The sequence below is a fragment of the Pipra filicauda genome, unplaced genomic scaffold, assembly GCF_003945595.2.
Source record: "Pipra filicauda isolate LSUMZ 115617 unplaced genomic scaffold, ASM394559v2 scaffold176_size3548034_pilon, whole genome shotgun sequence".
Taxonomy (NCBI): Eukaryota; Metazoa; Chordata; class Aves; order Passeriformes; family Pipridae; genus Pipra; species Pipra filicauda.
Window position 1 is genome coordinate 3,138,123 of NW_024104283.1, and position 14,795 is coordinate 3,152,917.

At 37.7% G+C, this 14,795-nt stretch overlaps 1 protein-coding gene across 2 annotated transcripts in view; it reads right to left on the reverse strand.

The window, feature by feature from the left end:
- The window catches only part of REV3L (REV3 like, DNA directed polymerase zeta catalytic subunit), a 125,466-nt gene that overhangs the window by 19,218 nt on the left and 91,453 nt on the right, over positions 1-14,795 (reverse strand). For both annotated transcript variants that reach the window (XM_027742119.2, XM_039379828.1), the window contains exons 19-22: positions 8,852-8,967; positions 3,718-3,836; positions 2,908-3,026; positions 1,800-1,941 (exon numbers count right to left, since the gene is read on the reverse strand). In XM_027742119.2, coding sequence (XP_027597920.2) covers positions 1,800-1,941; positions 2,908-3,026; positions 3,718-3,836; positions 8,852-8,967 — 496 coding nt within the window. The remainder of the gene's footprint in view (positions 1-1,799; positions 1,942-2,907; positions 3,027-3,717; positions 3,837-8,851; positions 8,968-14,795) is intronic.

The window sequence follows — 14,795 nt, forward strand, 5'->3', positions numbered from 1 at the left end:
AAACATTGGTGTGATGCTCCCAGGCTTATCTCTAGTGAGCCTGGTTTTATCCCTTTCCCCCTTCAAATCGAGTTTAAAGGTCTTTCAAATGAGCTCTGCTAACTCCTGTGCAAAAATCAGCAAGTTCTTCAATCATCTCACTAATAATTTGTATGCCTATAACCCTTTCCTGTTAGATTTGTTTAGTCTACTATGGAGTGTTCAAGATGGTTTCATACAACAAAATAATAAAAAGATACTTTAAAAAGTTATTGTAAAACTTAGTGAGAGATAGAAACATGGAAAAATAACTTAAGATATCTGAAATCTGTTCTTACTACTATTCCATTTTAAAATCTCTTTCAGCTAAAGAGAAAAGGAATATCTTCACAAAAGGAAGTGATGATTCTTCTGAGTGAATAAAAAATTATTTGAAGTGACTGGGAATTGTTGCAACTGCTGTTTCTGTGATCCAGAAAGTTTCACTGGAAACAGAACATAGGTGCACAGAAGGGAAGAAAAAAGAACAGTCAGGATAGAAAATGCAGTATGCTTCTGTTGCTCACTCCCACTCACAGACATTTGAGAAAATGACAGGCAGAACAGTGTTTGTGGGCTGCAATCATGACAGTTTAAGCATATCTATGTTGGCAGTATGCCAGTCCCACACTCTCTGTGCATTTCTCTTCCCTTGCTCCAAGAGCGGTTATTTTCTGATAATATGGTAAATCAGGGAGATAAACTGGCAAATACCTACTGAATGCCACCATGGCTCTGCTATGGGTGCCTGCCTGCCTGCTCCCCACTCCCTCACAGAGGGCCATTACCAGCAAAACCAACAAGAACCTGCACTGGGTCAAGAGATGACATAACAATTGCAGTCAAAGGAAAAAAGCTGGCAAAAGTTTTTTAATTGGACTGAATTGTTAAGGAAACTGCAGCTTTAGACACTCCCATATCTGCCTGTCTTATGACAATGGTGTCTGCTTAGGACATTAGTCTTTAAGTTGTCTTTTTGTCCATAGAAGTTGGCAAAAAAAAAAAAAATCAGTTTTGGTCTGCTGTTTTTTAGAAAGCAGAAAGATTGTAGGAGAAGAAGTATGGTAGGAAAGAAGATGACAAGAGAAGAGCTGTAACACATGAGAGAGTAGCTGCCTCATTTCAGGTGCTGTTCAGGTCTCACATGAAGCCACGACAACAGTCGAGTTAGTCAAGTCACTCAGAACCTGGGCAAGGAAAGCCTTTAGTAGTACTGGAGCATGCTGGGGTCTCAAACAGTAGCTCTCACTCTGTCCTTCTCCCTTTCTCTCTGATGCTAGTACCAAAATAATAGAACTGCACACATCTTGCATGGCAAATCTCACTCAGAAGTCTGCTTCACAGGAAATGTCACTTAGAATATATTCGATGCAGCTTTGTCTGCCTGGAAGAAAATAATCTCATCTTTCTAAAACACACCCAATTATATTTATGTTTTAGAGAGCACTCATTTTCAGACTCATCTAAGTATGAACAATACCAACTCAAAGTGAAAGCTTAGTACTTCTGAAGTGAGTAGAAGACAGAGATTTACTGGTATGATTAAATTTGGGCAACTCTATTTTTAACAGCTATTTTTAAACTCTGAGACTAGCCAACTCAAAAGCAGCAATAATGGACTAAATGGTATTCTTTATGTTTCACTTTCACACTAATTTCATGTCAACAGTCTTCTGTGACCCTATGAAAATACATTTATGGACTGAACAGATACTGAAGAACTAAAACATTTTGTAAAACCTATTTTGATTTTGTGAAGTATAAGAAAAACTAAGTCTTACCTGGGAGCCTCTTGTTAATACATGTAAGAACTGAATGCCAAAAAGTCTCGCCATTTCACTTGTTCTGTCAATCAAATCCAGTTTGTCTAACAACAGGAGATTTCCACGGACCCGGCTAACATAATGATCAACCATTTTCCATCTGTGAAAGCAAATGCCTCGTTATAAACAATCCGGAGAGTGCTGCTCCTTCTACTAAGAAAAAGGTATTTTTATGATAACTTGTTAAAAACCAGCAAATAAAATTACCTCTAGGACATTTTCATATGTTTTTTTCAAAAATGTTGCATACATAAATATATACTTACATATTCTAAAGATATTCACAGAATGTGTTACAGCAAACTACTTTTAAGGCATCTCTCAATGACATGTTATATTCTGTTTTCCTTACTGTCCTAAAGGATTATCAAAACAGAAACTGAGTTTCTCTTCATGTGTTTACATGTTTTTTTTAACAGAGTGACCTTTTGTGGAGACATCCTTCTATATTAAGAACGCCTATCTCAGCTGAACATAGATTTAGAATTTCAGTATAAACCAAGTTTCTACCTAGTTAAAAAGTATTTAACTTTTACAGAAATTATATGTATGTCACAAACAACATGCAGATCAGTACTCAGTTTTATGAATTGTTCATATCATGCAATACCAAATCACTCATGGAAGAGTGAAGCTCAATATGACACACGCTATATAAAGGTATTTTCAAGCAGCTATAGTTACTGTCTTAACATGTTGCACACTGTTTTGTACTACTTTTAAGCCTAGTTTGTTTGACATGCACTGTGAAGTGAAACAGAAGTTGACAGTTCATTAAAAGCCCTGATGAATAGCATACACAAAATAAAAGACATTACAGAACTTCAAAATAGTACATCTATTCAGATATGTTGAAACTCTAACTGAAAATGTCTTGTTGAAATATTGAGGGTATAACTATACAACAGAACAGCCAAGTAAATAAGCTCATCTTGCTGCATATACACTGTTCTAGTGCTTGAACTAAACTGATTATTTCTTCCTATGCTGACTTCAGCTTATACCTATCCAATGTTAAGAATCTGGTCTCAAAAACAACAAACAAAATGGATTAATAGATCATTACCTGTAGACATCTGCCTTATTATCAAACCAATCAGACAAAACTCGGAAAGTAAATAAAGGAAAACGATGATGAAGAACATGAAAGCCCACATTTTCAAAAGTGTAATTTGTTAGATTCACCTAGAAAAACACAGTGGACACATTAAAGATGAACAATGGTTTTCATAATCAAAGAAATCTCTACTTTTCAAAAACTGTAACAATTAAAGTTTTTTTTTTTTTTTTGGTATTTTGTTAAAAAGGTAAGCATTTATACTTAGAAGTCCCTAACAAGTCAGGAAAGAGTATCCCTCATCAACTGAAAAGAATATGCAGAATTAAGCAGTTCATAAAGATAAAGTCTGAATTTAGTCAGAACGAGATTTGTAAAGACTGAACCATTTGAGTATTAAATGTAAGGTCATAAATGGAAAAAAAAAAAAAAGAAAAAAAGAGAAAAGAGTAAATCTGACAGCTTAAAATAAGTTCAAGTATTTAATTTTGTAAAAGAACCATATTAGACAAATTTAAATTTTTAAAACAGGTAAGTTGTTCTCCAAACCCACAAAGAAGGGAAAAGGAATATATCATTATAAAACATTACTGATTCAAGACTTTTTTATTTTTATTTTTTTATTTTATTTATTTTATTTTATTTTTTATTTTAGCAATATGCAAAATCCATTCTCAAAAAGCAGCAAACTACTCTATTTGAAAAGGTGTAGAAAGAAAAAGATCAAAGAGTTACACAAATTACATGAAACTTTCAACAAAGTCTACAATAATTAAAAAATGCCAGTAAGTGAAAACATTAACCTTTTAAAAACTTTACCTCATTTCTCATCATTCTCCAAATATTCAACATAATTCGCCCAACAATATTTATTTCACTCATTGTATCCGATCCATATTCATCCAGCTCGGTTGCAAATCTGTTCTCCTTCTTTTCATCTAAAGACATTAAAAGAGAATTTTATACGAATTATAAGACAGTCAAGACCAGATCAAGCTATCCCTCTTCCAGCTTGAACTCTCTAGAAAAATAAGAATTCATAAAGACTGTTACTGATTGCACAAGATTATTTATTTACCAGTCATCTACATGATCTCTAAATAAAAGTCCCCCAGGTTTTTCTGCTCTTGCACATTCCTCCGAATGAAACTTCAGTTTCATTGAAATGGTGTCCAAGGCAATATATTCTCTACAGTGAATACATTGGTTAAGCAATGCTGAATGTTACTTGAGAGTTAGCTGCACACACATTAGTGCACAACATAAAAAAATTATAATTGAAAAAAAGTGACTTCTGCCCGAAAGAGTTTATAACTCAAGGTTTTACTTGCAAAGATCTTACACAGTTGGAACCAGGTCATGGGAGAGAAAAGTCAGTGCTTTTCATAGAGTAAAAGCAAACCCACCGCAGTGGGACCAGGTAGACATGAGTTCTGGATAGCACAGAGAGAGAAGATAAAAAGAAGGAACAAATTCAGCACTCTGCATCTTTCTGCGAGACAGCGGTGACCAAAGTACAGAACTACATTGTCTTTTGCCATCCTTGATTTTTGTCATGCTTTGGAATACTAGAACACAAGAAAAGACAGTCTTTTTGGTATACATTTCTTGAAACCATCTTTTTTTTTCAGTCAGCATAAGTCTACAGTTTTGGTATTCTTTCCAGAGTTCACATAGACGTTTTTTTAAATGTACCACGCAGATTTAAATTCAATAGAAAAACACACTGATTTGATCCTCCTGTCTTATTTCTTCTTAATAATTTAATGGAAGAGAAAGCACTTTGAAGCAATTTCCTCACATTTCTAAATTCATACCCATTTTTCAACTGTTGGTTGTTTTGTATTCTGCCATCACTCATTTATCAGGTATACCTGTACAGTATTCTGTTAATAAAAAGCAGAACATTTTGGACAGTGTGCATCAGTGTGGATACATAACGCTTTGCAATAATGATCTGAACTGAGCAATCAGTTCCTCAGACAGCCAAGAAACACATTTACTCTTGAAGACAGAAGTAAAAACTGCATGAAATTCTGCAGAACTGCTGTGAAACACAATACAGACTTAATTTCATCTGTTGACCTTTCAAATGTGTATCCTATCAACTAAAATATGGCTAACAAAACCTATTTGTCATTTGCTGACCTAATCAATTCTGTTTTGAGTAAAACTTTAGCAGACCTTTCATTTGCTTCACCAAAATGCATACTATCTTTTTAACAGCCTTGTTTCAGATTTTTAAGGAACAAAAATAGCAATTTCTTTTTTCATGTTTGCATGGAAAAAATGGCCTACAAGCAGCAACATTTTGTCTTCTGCTTTTCTTCATTTCCACATGCCAGATCTCCCGTGAACGCGAGGAACTTATGATTTCCCCCCCTCAATTTTTTTTTGTTTTATTGGAAGAAGAAACTATTGGTTAGTTCTAGTTTCTGCAGAGTCTCCTAGTTCTCTTTTGACTTGTTTAGGAGATGCCCTGTATTTCTCAAGTTTGCTTCATGTCTTGCAGGTAAAGACAGGTAACAAAGTGTACTGTGGTCACAAGGAAGACCCATTACCCTGATGAACCAGACTCTGCATGTGATGAGCACTGCCAAATTACAAAAACCTGTACTACTCTACAACTGGTATGGGGAACGTATCACCGGAAATACCTAAGCCTCTTTGGGAACTATGCTGTTGAGAAGCAGAACTGGACATTCTTCCTATCTTTCAAGTGTATGAGATGAAATGAAGTCTCCTCTTATCCTCTGTTATCCACTCCCTAACTTTGAGCTGTGATGCAAAGAAGGAAACAGGAGGCCACAGTGCACACACAAAAAATTGCCACTACGCACAGGCACAGTACTCACTTCTGTTGTGATGTGTCCTAATGACTTATGAATAGTTCACTTGTAAATGGCAGAGGCAGCACCAGACTCAGCCAATAAAGCAAAACCAGAGAGAAGTCCAGCTTTCTTTTTGTTAAGTTGAAATCACAGGAAAGGGAAGGAAAAGTACCTTCCATCTTTATTTCAATAGGAGGAAAGAGGAGCATACTGCTTGAAGGAACTTCCTGTTCTGAAAATACAGCATGTGAAGAAGGGAGGGAAATATGAAGCATAGGGGTTGGAAAAGCAAGAGGAATGGGGTCAAAACTGTGGACAAGGAGGCCACAAAGCAACAGAGAACACAACAACTTGAACGCATATGATCTTGCATGCAAGCCCACACTTATGGCATGACATTTTTGGGAAGAGCTCATCAGTGTGAACATATTCTTATCTTCTGCAACTGTGTAAAAAAAAAAAAATTACTTACCTTACAATAACACCAGTTCTAAGAAACACTTTAAAGTATGTATTCTACTTCTGAATGTGCATCTACCAAGATGCACAAGAACATCTGCACTATGAATACCAGTGCTGTGGACATCAGGCCTATGTCCTGCATGCCCCCTTGAATTTCATGTTCAAAAATGTTAAGGGCTACAATCCTAGTTTCCTTCACTAGAACTGAACCCACGTTGTGTGGGACTTGATATTTGTGGGGAAGGAAGTCCGACTGTGAAATACATAATGACATCACCATTAAGAACCATACAGTCACCTTTCTCTGAGGACTGATTAATGTGTATCTCAATACCAGTAACTTGAGTAAGAGCTTATGTCAGGAAGATGGGTATTATTAAGAGCTTTGCTGATCTAACTGTTGATTCTGCATCAACTATAGTGCAGACAGAGCTGCCCTGCAAGACAAGAGCTTTGACTCAGCCTTTGAGAACAACAGTAGTTACCTGTCCCAAACTGAAGAGATTGTTCAGCCATACTTCTACAGTAGAGCAGTAAACCTTTCTGATCCTTGGAGGTTAAAGAACCTTTGACTACAACACTTACTGCTCCTCTTACCAAAGACATTGAAAATCTTGAGGTGTAACAGGTCAAAAATTTTTCAGAGCATTCTTCAGTGCTTCTGAAGACTGAGTGCAGAGGCATTATTATTGCAGTCAGTGTATTATCTCAATTTGAACCATCAGGGGAATTGCATAACAAGATTCATGCAATCAGTTATTATTTCTAAAGAACAAATTTGAGAGCTTTGTGCTAAAAAATAAAACTTGTGAGCCAATTCATATTTAAACTATCATGCGCTCCTGTTTTCACATATTAAGTATTTAAAAATTCACCAAAGTCCAATTCCCAACTTTCAACTGAAGATACAAATTTTATCTTATGTTTTCTTGTCCCTGGGAGGACTCTATAACTCAGATCTTTTCTAAACATGTCACAGGTATCAAAAGCATCAAGAGTGTACAAATATTCAAACCTGAAGGAAGGAGTATGTGAACATAGTGCTTCTAAAACATCGTGTTCTTCTGCACAGGCACATAGGACTCCAACATAAAAGATGCTATTCCTATGCTGGGTATGCCCAAAGATTCAACTAGCCCATATCATGTTCTATCATGTACTCAAAAGCAGATGCTTCAAGATGGGGGAAGCAATTATTGATACTCCCTCTAGGTCTCTCCCAGCTTCTAACCATTTGCAGCTTCCTGGCGAGACATTATTTTCACATATATCATAGATCCCAATGGATTTTTCTTCCAATAATTTATCTCCTCTTAAAGCAATATACACCTTAAGCATTTGTATTATCTTGTGACAAGGAACTCAACAGTTCAATAACATAGGGATGAAAAATTAACTTCTATTTTGTAGCTGCCATTTATTAGCTTCACTTGATTTCTGGTTCTTGCATTGGAAAAGACCATGAAAAACCAATCCATATTTCCCTTTATCCCTCAAGATTTCATAGGCTTTTAGCTTTCCTATACAGTTTTGTCTCTTCTGGAATCCCAGCTTATTAAATTACTAGACACATTTGGATTATCCTTCTCATCTTTACCAGTTCTCCTTTATCCACTTAGGGAGGGGGGAAGGTTATGAGGAAGCTAGAACCACAGTACTTGACGTACAAGCACACTACAGATTTTTACATTTTTCACATTTACATTCATTGCTTCATATTCTCCTTGCTCCATAATTCCTAAAACATGCTTTTGCAACCACTACAAAGCAACAGGCTCAAATTTTTAATAGAACAATCACAGTAAAGTACTTCTTATTTCATGGCTATTTAGTTTCTGTGCAGATCTTTGGCAAGAGCCCCGAAAAAACCATTTTTTTCAATGGGTTTGATTTTTAAAATCTCCCTCATCTATATCCTCTTCATGACCGCAAAGAGTAACAACAAATTTTTGAGACAGTTTGTAATTTTACAGTCATCTTGGTTCTCCTCAGGTGCAAGAGCACATTTATTTAGCTCTTCACTAACTGCATTCTTCAAAATGATAGCTTCTTTTGATTGGCTAAATATAGACACTAGGCTTACCATTCTCATGGATAATTTTCTCTCCAGGTTTTCAAGAAAAAAAATCCAAACAGACTTTTCCCCAATGTTGGAGGAAAGCATCAGCACTTGGGCCCAATAAAATTTGCCCACAGTAAAAGAGTGGGTATTGAAGGTGAGGACTTTATTACAGTGTTGCTGGCCAGGGCAAGTGCTGTGCAGGAGCATTTTTATATCCTCATATTCCAGCCAGAGAAACCACAGGTGATGATTATGATAGGTATCTGAATGACTGAAGTCAATGAGAAGCAAGGGAAGGTTTGGTGCAGAAGCACCTCCAAGAATTGAAAAGTTAACATACAATTATAGAAAATGAGTTCAGGTTTATGAATAGAGGACACACCCAGAAGTGGAATACACAAGGAATTTGACAATTCAGAAAACACCAGAATCTCACTGGTATTTCAATTTTTGGTGTGTGTGATTATGCTATAACAACACATAAGCAAGAACAAAAAAGAGGTCCATCTGAAGAAACACTCTACATTTATTTTTTTAATTTCATAGATTTCAACTTGCTTCTATTGGAACTGAACTGAAACCCTCTACAATAACTTACCTGGCACACGAGAAATCATCTGGCATAAATCAACATTTAGTGCAGCAGCCCTCTGTAAGAGATAACCCCAGGAATGCATCTGGACTTCATAGCCTAACAAAATGTCTGGGTCATATCTAGAGAGGTGGGGGGAAAAGAAAAAATGAGCCTCATATTATTTAAGAAAGTATTTTCCATGAACAGAGTATAAACAGGATTTCATTCAAATCATGTTGAGTTTAAAAAAGATTCAGTCACAATGGGTTTCTATAACAGCAGCATCTGGACTAGGAGACTATTTAAAACACAATCTTTTAGGATTTTCAATAACATTCAACTGCAAAGATATTTAGAAGGAGTATTTTCACTGGAATTTTTTTAGCATATTTCTGTTATTTCAGTCTTTACAAATAAAGAACAAAATTGAGGTCTTGTTAGGTTTTATTGATGGAATCAGGATGTATCGAGTATAAACTGAAACCTAGCTACTGGCACAAGACAGATGTGGAATGAAACAGTCATGCCTATGGAACAGAATTTGCCACTAGATTTGCCACTAGGTTAACTTGAATGTTTTGCAAATAACAATGTGTCATGCATGCTGCAGTGTAGCTTATAGTAATCATGGGGCACTTCTGGTCCTAAATGATAACCCTTTATTAGGAGTTACAATTTGCAGTTGAGTGAGAGCTGTCTAAAATGAAACACAGAGCAAAGCAACCATATCTACCAGTTCTCTTTAAATATCTCTTCCTTTACGAAACTCTCTTTCTAGAAGATATGCAGAAAAAACTCATTTTATGCTGTATCTCATTCTAGCTGGCTGGTTTAAGTACAATAAAGTCAGAATTGTCTCCTGAAACAGTAATTGCCTGCCTTACAATAAGGCTCAGAGAAGAGCTGACTAGACAGAAGGACAAACAACATGCCTTCAAAGACAAAGCACAGGTAGGAATTAGCTCAGAGCCAATATCACCTACCTTTTGAGTAGGCACTATTAAAATCAGAAGTTGAGATCTGGTTACTTGCCAAAGAGACTAAGAATGATTTTCTTGGACTGGGCAGAGAGACTGGCCAAAGTAACATCTGTCATTCTTATAGCAAAAAAAAAAGAAAAGAAGCTTCAGTGGGAAGCTTTTTGGTTGGACTAGATGATCTTTAGGGTATTTTCCAACCTTGATGATTCTATGATTCTTTCAATGCAGCTCAGTCAAGGGGTTTTGAGTTCCAGCAGGCAGCATTTAATACAAATGAATGACAAAAGGGCAACGGTCAAGGGGTGGAGGACTGGACAATAGGCTGAGCACAGTCTATGCCCAACCCCACAACAGAATGCAGGTTTGTAGACCTTAGTTTATGGGAGAAGTAGACAGGGGCCTTGGTTTAACAGGATCTCTGTATTTTTTGCATCCTTAGCACATAAAAAAATGCCGACATTTCCTGACTGTTGAATATAAGAGAACACCCTTTCCCCAAATACTGAGTTAGCTGTATCACAGCCATTACAAATGAAGCTTCACAATTTATCAGGAAGTGTCTTCCTCGCTTGTGAGTCCCAGCCAAAGGCAGATGACTACTCACTTTGAAGTTACTAATTATTTTGAGAATAGCTCCAGAAAAGAGCTTCTCCACACTTCTGTCATAGACAATAACTTCCAGTGAAATATATTTAAAGCTTCTTACTCAGTATGACTATTGCTTTATTACAATTTGGGCTTTAGCAAAATTTCCCTTTATCACCTGCTTCTACTTGTGAGGGAATCATTTTTTGATACAATTTTTGCATAAAGCAGAGGATTCTAAAGTAAGTTTTTGATTTCTAGCATTATAGAGAAAGTAAAAGAACTAGCACTTTGCATTTGCTGCAATCACACCACACCTACAGGATGGACAAGGGATCAGACCCAGTCAACATGGGTTTAGGAAGGGCAGGTCCTGTCTGACCAAGCTGATCTCCCTTTATAATCAGGTGACCCGCCTGGTGGACGAGGGGAAGGCTGTGGATGTGGTGTGGATGTGGTCTATCTGAACTTCAAGCAAAGCCTTTGACACCATCTCCCATAGCGTTCTCCTGAAAAAGCTGGTAGCCCACGACTTGGACAGGGGCACTCTGTGCTGGGTTAGGAACTGGCTGGAGGGCTGGGCCCAGAGAGTGGTGGTGAACGGTGCTGCATCCAGTTGGCAGCCGGTCACTCGTAGTGTGATCAGTGTTGGGCCCAGTTCTGTTTAATATCTTTATTGATGATCTGGATGAGGGGATCGAGTGTACCATTGGCAAATTTGCAGATGACACCAGGTTGGGGGGGAGTGTTGATCTGCTGGAAGGCAGGAGGGCTCTGCAGAGGGAGCCGGACAAGCTGGAGAGATGGTCTGATTCTAACGGGATGAGGTTCAAGAAAGCCAAGTGCCGGGTCCTGCACTTTGGCCACAACAACCCCCTGCAGCGCTACAGGCTGGGGACAGAGTGGCTGGAGAGCAGCCAGGCAGAAAGGGACCTGGGAGTTTGGATTGACAGGAAGCTGAACATGAGCCAGCAGTGTGCCCAGGTGGCCAAGAAGGCCAATGGCATCCTGGTCTGGATCAGGAACAGTGTGGCCAGCAGGACCAGGGAAGTGATTCTTCTCCTGTACTCAGCACTGGTGAGGCCATACCTGCAGTACTGTGTCCAGTTCTGGGCCCCTCAGTTCAGGAAAGGATACTGAGGTGCTGGAGCAGGTCCAGAGAAGAGCAGTGAGGCTGAGGAAGGGACTCGAGCACAAGTCCTGTGAGGAGAGGTTGAGGGAGCTGGAGTTGTTTAGCCTGGGGAAGAGGAGGTTCAGGGGAGACCTCATCACTCTCTACAGCTACCTGAAAGGAGGTTGTAGCCGGGTGGAGGTTGGTCTCTTCTCCCAAGCAACCCACAGTAAGACAAGAGGGCACGGTCTTAAGCTCTGCCAGGGGACGTTTCGGTTGGATATTAGGAAGAAATTTTTACAGAGAGAGTAATAAGACATTGGAGTGGGCTGCCCAGGAATGTGGTGGATTCACCATCCTTGGAGGTTTTTAAGATGAGACTGGATGTGGCACTTAGTGCCATGGTCTAGTAACCATGGTGGTATTTGATTAAGGGTTGGACTTGATGATCTTGGAGGTCTTTTCCAACCCAGTTGATTCTATGATATTGCGCTATCTGCTGTTCATGTCAAAAGAATGATTCTTTGGTTTTGGAGAGAGGAAATTATCATCAGGATTGGATGCAGTAAATTTAGTCATTTTGGAAGCTTACTCTACCAATGGTACAAACCCAAAGCTACTTGGAACAATTTATGGACAAATGACTGAAGCTAGCCTGCAGTTCATTCCAGCAACGAAATCAGCATCAAAAAGAGTTATGACCACTTGCTGCTCTGCACAACAAACGATTGCCAAATGACATTCCAAAATTATGAATAGCTCCATCTAAGCTTTGAAATAAGAAATTATGTGATGGTTTATACAGGCATAAAAGAAAAGTTACAAAAATCAACATATTTTCAAATTAATTCTGATAATTAAACTATAGCATATTGAAAAACACTACTGATTATTTAAAATCAGGGAAGTACTCATTTATGTTCATATTTGAAAACTGATTTCTAAATTCTAAAAGGAAAACACTTGCAGATTTACACAGTGCAAGGCATTATGCAGATAGGTTCCATGATAGATGCAAATGTGAATGAGAAACTCGTGAAGAACTGCTTATGTGGTACATAAAACAGTATTCATTATGCCAGAGATTTGCTTGCTCTTTTAAGCCTGTTCTGAACTGAAACAAGCATACAGTTTGGAAGCAGCAAGTTGCCATAACTGCATTGGCACCTACCACCTGTGATGAAGGACAGTTACTTTGAGTTTTAACTTGCCCAACAGTGCATTACCTTTCTCACTTCCTACTTAAAATTTTAGTGGGCTATTATATTACTACTGTAAATATCCCTGTATTAAAACTGAATACATTCCATCAATTCTGGACCTAATCTTCCTATTCTCTTTTAACCTAATGAACAAAATGACCTCTGTAATCCATCTGCATATAATCTCAAGAACTGTTTCTCTAGTATCCTTCAAATGGGAAGATGTTTTATAAGACAAGACATAAAAGCACTTTAGTTTATGCTGTTTTCAGACACATGCATTTTCTCACATAAATAAATTGTATCTAACTTAAATATCACATATTTTAGCACAATTTTGCGGAAATTCACATGTAAATTGGAAAGCTTATCACTCAAACGATTTTTAAAAAAAACAGTGTGCTAGTTTTGGACTCAGTCTTGCTTGTACAGGCCATTAGGGATTGCCTATAACGGTACATTAGTGAGTCATAGACTATCACTTTACAGCACATGACTTACTCTGCTTTTCCATCCCAACCAGACATACATTGCACATGTATTCATTCAGGGAAGGGTCTCATTTCAATTAATTTTGTCACCTCAAGTTTTCTAAGATGGTTTCTTTATTGTCATTGAACAAAAAAGGCTTCTTTGGGTAATCTTTTTTTTATATTTTAGCCACCTCTTGTAGAATGAGATCCTGCTCTTTCCATTCAACTTCCATGGTGATGAGGGTAGCTAGTTAAGACACCAACAATGAAGTACAGATGTCTAAGTTTCAGTTAGATGAAAAGTCATACAAAGCTATCTACATGGAAAATCAAGGTTGAATAGCCAGTAAGTGGTGAAATCAAACCTTAATGTAAATTCCCTGTAAACACAGTCCCTTAATGTCAGTTTGCCCATATATAAAACTTGGATCCAAATGGTATCCTTCTAAAAGCATAAAAAAAAATAAATATACTACCAGCAACTGAGTTGCTCAAATACTGCAGAAAGTCACACATACATGTATTTTATGTGTATCTGTATGCATTCACAAGTGTATTGCTGAATTATCTCCAAAGGAAAAAATGAAGATAGATTAAATTGAAGAGCTCCTTTCTGCTGAACAATACTTAGAACACCAAACTCTTGCATGACAGCATGCGTAAGATCTACCTTACAAAACAGGTTCAACAGACCTATCAGATTTCTTGCACCTAACAAGAGACACTGTTGTTTCTCGCTTCTAATTTCCTTGTTGATCAATTCTGCCTCAACTTATGCTGCAGAAATGCCCTCTCCTGTAGCCCAATCTCATGTAGCAGCTGTACCAATGAACCAGTGTGTTATCTGTCAAGACCTCCTGTGGTATTCTTTTTCCTATTACAGAAGAAGAGACATCTGGAGCTAAAAGATGACATTATTCCAAATGGGAAAATGAACAGGTAAACCCAAGTTTAGTTGATGTGAGCTAAGCTGAAGTCTCTCTGTCTCTCAACCCTTTTCATGCGGTGCCACAAAGACGACAGGCTGTGAGCTAAGAGGACAAGTTTTGTATGTTTCATTCTCCCTTCTCACAATTTTTACAGTATACTATGCAGTTGGTCTTCATCATCAGTGTAAGCTGTTTTATTAAAAGAAATTGTAATGAGACCAGCTGTTACAAATGCAAGAAACTAGTAAATTGTAATACTGATATTTGAAAGCTGCTGGCTAGGACTAACACAACAAGAATAAGAGGTGCGTCTGCCAACATAGTGCTCTTTTGTTAAAAGGATGGGCACTATACTGTTTTGCATGCTGTTGCCAGTCTCTGTGCAAAGATGAAAAGCAGTATTTATGCCGGCAGGATTTAAACACAACAGCATTAACATTCAACCCATACATGCTGCAGAGAGAAGAAATGCGATTATTTTCCTTTCCAGTTAAGTAGTATATGCTGTTATGACATCTCTTTCTCATTTGACAATTTCATGAATGAATACTAAAGCTCCCAGTTATACCTTCCCTTCTATTATGTGTCTGGTTTTCCTGACTGCTATTTTTCTTCCAGCTAAGATTAAGGGAAAAAGGGGGGGGAAAAATTAGGTCACACCTAGGATACAGACAAAAGCAGTAACTGT